The sequence below is a fragment of the Octodon degus genome, unplaced genomic scaffold, assembly GCF_000260255.1.
Source record: "Octodon degus isolate 3935 unplaced genomic scaffold, OctDeg1.0 scaffold00085, whole genome shotgun sequence".
Taxonomy (NCBI): domain Eukaryota; kingdom Metazoa; phylum Chordata; class Mammalia; order Rodentia; family Octodontidae; genus Octodon; species Octodon degus.
In genome coordinates this window covers 11,291,807-11,298,943 of record NW_004524661.1, presented here as the reverse complement: position 1 = coordinate 11,298,943, position 7,137 = coordinate 11,291,807, and the positions used below count along the sequence as shown (strand labels likewise).

Genomic DNA, 7,137 nt, shown 5'->3' with positions numbered 1-7,137 from the left:
AAAAAAAAAAAAAAAAATTGAGGACATATGCTGCTTAGAAAAGAGCTTTAGTGATATTTGCCACTAAGATGTAAAACATGATGAAAAAAGTTATGTGTGTGTGTGTGTGTGTGTGTGTGTGTGTAGGTAGATACATATCTGCATCTATATATAGAGAGAGAGAGAAAGAGAGAGATTATATGTATTGTAATGTTTCTTTGAAAATCTTGAATTTAGTTTGTCAGACTTCATTATCTCTACTTCTGTTTTTAAATCTCTTAGGGCTGGGGAGATAGCTCAGTAGAATAAGCGCCCGCCTGGCAAGCACAGGGTCCTGAGTTCAATCCCTGGTACCCCCCCAAAAAAAAATCTCTTAGTAAGACCTCATGATGCCATTTCCAACTATTTTTATTGTTTTGATGTAGGAATTATCTTCTAGTCTTCAGCAGAAGCTATTTTCTTTCCAAGAGGAAATGCTTAAAGAAAGGAATATCTGTGCAGAAGAATTAAAGCTGGCCTTGGAGGAACTAGATACAGTGCAGCACAAGGAGGAGCAGTTGGAAAACCTTGTCAAGCAGTTGGAAGACGAAACCAAAACTACAGCTGAAGCCCTCAGACTTGTAGAACAACAGCTGAAAGAGTTCGTATTAATAGGACTGGCTAGTTATATGTGATTACAGATGTTATAAAGCCTTTTCTAATGTATTTTCTTAGGGTTTCCATATCAGTCATGTGAATTTGCAACACTGGTATTATTTTACTAGTAAGAATTAGAGAGGAAAAAAAAACAAACAAGAATTAGAGAGGAAATACAAGCATAGAATGTAGATAGTCAATTTGAAAAGGGTTCCTTCTTTTGTAAGGCCAGAAGTTTAGTGGAAGAAGTTTTAAAAATCAAATGGCCAAAACTTTTACTGTTCTTTTACTCTCTTATACTGCTCTTGTATTTTCTAAATATTTTTGGAATCATCAGTAGAGCAAGGAATTTCAGAAGAATCTGAGAACACACAAAAAAAAGACATATAGGGGCTTTTTGGGGGTGGTCTGTCTTTTTCGAAAGGATCTCACTGCAGTTCAGGCTGGGCTTCAGCTCGCTTTGTAGCCCAGCCTGGTCTCCCACTTGCAGCAATCCTGCTTCAGCCTCCTGAGTACTGGGATTGCAGGCATGCCCCAACATGCCCGGCTCAAGATCTGCTATCTAAATTACACCGTTAATACTTTTTTTGAGGGAGCACAAACACTCCTAAACCAGCAATCAAGCCTGGACATAGGCAGCACATGCCTGTAATCCCAGGGCCCCTGTAATCCTAGCACTCAGGAGTCTGAGAAGACAATTGCTGCTAATGAGAGGCCAGCCTGAACTATATGTATAGCAAGACTATCTTAAAAAGCAGAGACAGAAATACCAAGATGGGGGAAAAAAGCAAGATGGGGGAGAAAACTAGAAAACATTCAAAAACAAGAAATTTATCACTCATCGGAGGCCTGCCTGTTAGCTCAGCTGTTTAAGCACCTGCTCATACAAATGCAGTCAGACGCAGGATACCATGGTTCGAACCCCACCTCCACCTGCATTACCAGACCCGCCCTTAAGGCAGGCTGAGCCAGCCAAAACAGAAAAAAGAAATTTATCGCTCAGAATAAAAAGCTGAGCTCTCACCTTACTCTTTTATTCCTTCATATTCTACTTCCTTCTCCATGGCACATATTTGAGTCATGAAGTCTACTTTGATTTTTCAACCTCTACCCTTTTGTTTGCTTGTTTTTTGTTTGTTTTGTTTTTGTTTTTTAATTTTTAAATTTGAGACAGTGTTTCATAAGGCTAGCAAATGACCTGGGTGTGGCCCGTATTTGGGGCTGTCCTGCCTTAGCTTCCCAGAGTTGTGGGACTAAAGGTACAATGCTAGCTGGGTGTGGCGGCACGCCTGTCATCCCAGCACTTGGAAGGTAGAGGCAGAGGATCATTGAAGTTCGAGAGCAGCCTGGGCTACAAAGTGAGCTCAAGGCCAGCCCGGACTGAGTAGGGAGACCCTGTCTCAAAAAGACAAAAAAAAAAAAAAGAAGATGTATAAGGCCATGCCTACTTTTCCTCCAAATTTTGAAACAACTTACATAAATAAAACTTTGATGAAAACAAAACAATAGTAAATAAGAACAATAAAGTTAACAGATAAATTACTACATTAAAAAGTAAACATGCTCTCTGAGAGTTAGGTCTAAAAAACGCAGCAGTTAATGCAGAGATGAATATGTCTGTATTGACTTTTTTTCTTTTTTTTTTCTGGCGGGCCTGGGGATTGAACTCAGAGCCTTGCGCTTGCCAAGCAACACTTATTCTACTGAGCCATCTCCCCGGCCCCCTGACTTTCTTACAGTGATAATTTGTAGTAATTTACCTTCTGATTTGCATGGTTGGTTTTTTTTTTTTTTAAAGGAAAGAAGCTGAACTGGAGAAGAATCATACTGCTCACATTCAGGCTACCCTGACTTTGCAAGAAAAGTATAATAGTACTGTGCAACACCTCGGAGATGTCACTGCTGCATTTGAAAGGTATTTATCTCGGAAGCATCCACCCTAAATCAACTCAAGCCAGGAAAAGTATTTCTCCTACAGAAATGTGTGAGCAAAGCGATTATGGGAAGGACGACTGGTATTACTTTATTTCCTTTTTGGTGCCAGTGATTGAACTCAGGACCTTGTGCTTGCCAGGCAGGCACTTAGGCCGCTGAGCTATCTCCCCAGCCTTACTTCGACTTCTACAGTGGGGGCCAGAGAGATAGCTCAGAGGCGTAAGCACCTACCCACCAGGCAAGCACAAGGAGCCAAGTTCGATCCCCAGCCCCACGTGCCATGCCAGGGCGCAGTCTAGGCCTGGACATTCCCAGGCACGCCTTGTTGGCCCCGGATGCAGGCGCCCTCCGGGCAGCCCTAGAACTGGGCGTGGGGGTGCACTCCTGTAACCCCAGCACCCAGGAGGCTGAGCCAGAAGGATCTCTGCAAGTTCGAGACCAGCCTTTGGGCGACAGAAGTGAGCACAAGGCCAGCCCAGACTGCACAGTGAGACCCTGTCTCCAAAAATAATAATAATAATAACAATAATAAATTCTATAATGAAGGCTGGTGATCCAGCTCAGCAGCACAGCACCTATCTGACAAGCCTGAGTTCAATTCCCAGTACAAACAAATTCCATAAGTAACAGCTGTAAATGGGCATTTAGTAGAACCTGGCAGTTTTACCTATTTATATAGTCATTTCCATTTCCTGCTTCCGATTCAAATTGTACACATTTGTAGACCTGGCAGGTCCCCTCCCCCCCCCAACCAGGGATTGAACTCAGGACCTTGTGCTTGCCAGGGAAGTACTTATTCTACTGAGCCATCTCCCCAGCCCTTGGCAGTTCTTTCCTGATGTCATCATTTTGCTTAAAGAATTGAAAAGCTAGGGCTGGTAGGATGGCTCAGTGGTTTGAAGCACCTACTTAGAACAAGCTTAGCAAAGCCCAGGGACCGCGGTTCAATCCCCCAGCACCACATGCCAGCCAGCCCCGCCCCCTGGTGGGCTGAGCTGGCCACACACATAAATAATTAAATTAAAAAAAAAAAAAAAAAGAATTGAAAAGCTTTTATCTCACCACCAAACTTATAAACTCCCACATTTATATTCATTCTACCAATTAGTTTCTTTGTCCTTTAACATTCATTGACTATTTCTGTGATGTATTCTTTATCTCCTCTGATTTTCAAGGTTTCTACTCAAATTTTTCCAATTAGTCTGAGTACATGTTACTGTGCAGTCTCTCTTTTTTTTTTTTTTGGTGGAACCAGGGATTGAACTCAGGTCCTTGCACTTGTCAGGCAAGCACTTATTCTACTGAGCTATCTTCCTGGCCCCTGTGCAGTCATTTTTAAAATGCATAGTAAAATCTTTTCCTGGGGCTGGTGAGATGGCTCAGTGGTCTAAAGCACCTACTTTGAACAAGCTTAGCAAAGCACAGGGACCGCGGTTCAATCCCCAGCACCACATGCCAGCCAGCCCCGCCCCCTGGTGGGCTGAGCTGGCCACACACACACATACACACACAAATAAATAAAATTTAAAAAATAAATAAATAAATAAAAATTAAAAAAAATAAAATCTTTTCCTTTCACCACCTTCTGCGGCTGTCTAGATTATTCATTCCTAAAATTATTACTAAAGAAAAATTTGATTCTTCATCTACTTGCTCAACTCCTGTCCTATCTATTTGTTGTTTTCTCTCTTTCTCTTTTTTTTTTTTTTAAAGAGATTTAATTGCAAAATATAAAATATTAGGGCCGGGGGGATGGCTTAGTGGAATAAGCACTTCCCTGGCAAGCGCAAGGGCCTGAGTTCAATCCCCAGTTCGGAAAATAAAATAAAATATTTCTGCATGTAACACTGAATATTATTAGGGTTAATATTTTTTATTTAAGATCATTTGAGGGGAACCAAGGAGATGGCTCAGTAGAATAAGCACTTCCCTGGCAAGTGCAAGGGACTGAGTTCAATCCCCGGTTCTGCAAAAAAAGAAAAGATCATTTGAGGAAGAAGGTTTTTAGTATAGTCAGTAGATACAATATTATGTACAATTCTGTATATAAATTTTAAAGCATAAACATAAAATCAACACACAGGAACTCATAGAATACAATTAGTCAAGAAAAAAAAAAGAATACAATTAGTCAAAAATTCAACAATTTGATACCTGTGTCTGAATTCTCAGTACCGTCCCTGAACAACATTATTTTGAAGCCTTCAATTATTGTTTTCTCACATTGTTCCTGGATAAGTACTACATTATTTAATTTCTCTTCTTTCTGAGTGTCACCAGAAAATGTCATCATACTATTTTCTGGGACTTGCCTTTTCACTCTACATTTTTGTAGACTCAAATCGCACTGTTACCAAACTATTGTTTGCTCATGGTCGCTATTATGAAGATTTCATTGTATGAATGTACCACAATTTATGTATCACTTGTTTGGGTTTTGCGGTTCTTTCTCTCACTAGTTCACCCCTCACCAAAGCATAAGATCTTTTAAGTTTAACAGTGTAGTAAGTGTAAAAAGATTTTATGTTATGACTAATTGACCAGTTTATGGATTGTGACTACCTTCTCTTGTGGTGTGGCTTGTCTTTTTATTTTCTTTATGGTTTCTTTTATGGGTATAAATTATTTTAATGTGGTTAAATTTATATAGTGTATCTTTTTCTCATATAAGCACTAGTTTTTTATCCTAAGAGCATAAAGATATTCACCTGTTTTTCTTCTGAAACTTTCGCTGTTCATTTTTTCCATCTGAAACTGATTTATGTAAACAGAGTGATTAAATCTGTTTCTGGTTTTCCCTGTGGATAACCAGTTCCTGACACCTGTTCATAGAATAGTACGCTAGTACTCTGTTCCCCCTGATAATATTATTTTGGCGGAAAGGTAATTTCATTATATTTCACTTACAATGAATGCCTCAACAGAAACAGAAATTATATGTACATATATACTCAGTGCTAATCTCTGTCCTCTAAAGGGATTTTCATTTTCACTGGTTTGAAAAATAGAATAGTGCTTCCACATATTTTTTTCCATTGTATAATTTCACTGTCATTATGCTAACAGCATCAAATTTTCCTCTGTAAAGCATACCTTTCTTTTTAGCCTACTTTCTCAGTATCTGCAAGTAGCTGTCTCATTGTAACCTAACACTAGCCTGTCCAAAGTAACTCATTGTTTTTTGATCATTTTTATCAAAGTCAGTGACGTCTTTACCTTCCCACCTTCTCATTCTAGAAATTTAGACTGGCCCTTGATCATTTTTTCTCCTCCGTGCAACATTTTCCTGTTCTGCCTGCAAAAGAGCTCTCGCATCCTTCTGTCTATTGCCACCGCTTTAGTTGAGTCCTTTCTTGTGGCCTACAGGGCTGACATTATCTTCCTATTGATCTTCTTCCTGTCTGCTCCACTTCCACAGTCCTTCCCTCTGTCTCTGGAGTAGTCCCATTACCTCAGATACTTTGCTCAGTTCTCCTTTATTCTGTGGCGATCGTCCCCTGCTCTGATGATCTGCCCTGTGCCTCTGGCTTCTCTTGCCTTTGTCTCATTAGGCTGTAGTCTCACCTCTTAATGGACTTCATTTTGACTGCCCCTGAGTGCCTGTCATTTTTGTCCTCTGAATTCCCTTCTGCTAACTGCCTGGCTAACTTTACCCATCACCACTCAGGTTAAGGATCATTTTCTCCAAAAGGCCTTTTTCCAATCACCACCCAGCACACAGATTCCTCTATTCCAGTGACGACAAACCTTTTAGAGACAAGTGCCCACACTGCAGCCCAAATCCCACTTACTTATCACACAGTGTTGCCAGCACTGCAATTAAAACTGAATGTTGATTTTAGAAGAAAAACTACTCACATATTAACATCTTTTGTCTGAAAAGAAAAACAACACTGGCGCCATGGGTGCAAAACCACTACTATTCTGTCATCTTTATAACACTTATTACAAATTTAATTGTATGTTTATTCAACCAGTTTTATGAAGAGTGACAGAAGCATTTTCCCATCTTCCCTTTGCAACCATAACTTATATGATGGTAGATCCAGAGATTGTGTATTGTGGATTTGTTTTGTCATGAAGTAGTACTCATGTATGGAAGTTGATTTTTCTTCAGCTCTGTGTGTGTACTTTCACATAATAGTCAGTTGCTTTTTTCTCTTTGTTTCTGTAGTGCTGGGAATCGATTTTTTTTTTTGAATGTACGAAAGTGCTACGTTATTAGTAGTTACCTCAAAACACTGAATTCTTACCTGTATATGCATGAATATGTTTTACCAAAGTGTATAAATGTAAACTGGTCAGCTCTGTATTTGTCTTTTATATGACAAAGACTTTTTTTTTTTGAATAAGCTATAAAGCATTAACGATTAGTGAGATCAGCGATCTTAAGATGGAGAATGCATCACTACAGGAAAAAATGGCCAATGCTGAAAAAAGCACAGAGGATGTTCAGCATAAAATGCTGAAAACCGAGAGTGCAAATCAAGAGTGTGAGAGGTAGGTGGAACTGATAAAGTCAGCCCGCGTCTGCAGCCTTGGCAACATCCAGGCACAGCATGATGCTGGTGGAAGCCAACTCGTAAG

At 39.9% G+C, this 7,137-nt stretch overlaps 1 protein-coding gene across 1 annotated transcript in view; it reads left to right on the top strand.

Annotated features, from left to right (window-relative positions):
* Positions 1–7,137, top strand: part of Hmmr (hyaluronan mediated motility receptor) — a 40,660-nt gene that overhangs the window by 21,429 nt on the left and 12,094 nt on the right. The window contains exons 11-14 of the mRNA XM_023721786.1: positions 405–619; positions 2,414–2,530; positions 6,904–7,050; positions 7,087–7,132. Coding sequence (XP_023577554.1) covers positions 405–619; positions 2,414–2,530; positions 6,904–7,050; positions 7,087–7,132 — 525 coding nt within the window. The remainder of the gene's footprint in view (positions 1–404; positions 620–2,413; positions 2,531–6,903; positions 7,051–7,086; positions 7,133–7,137) is intronic.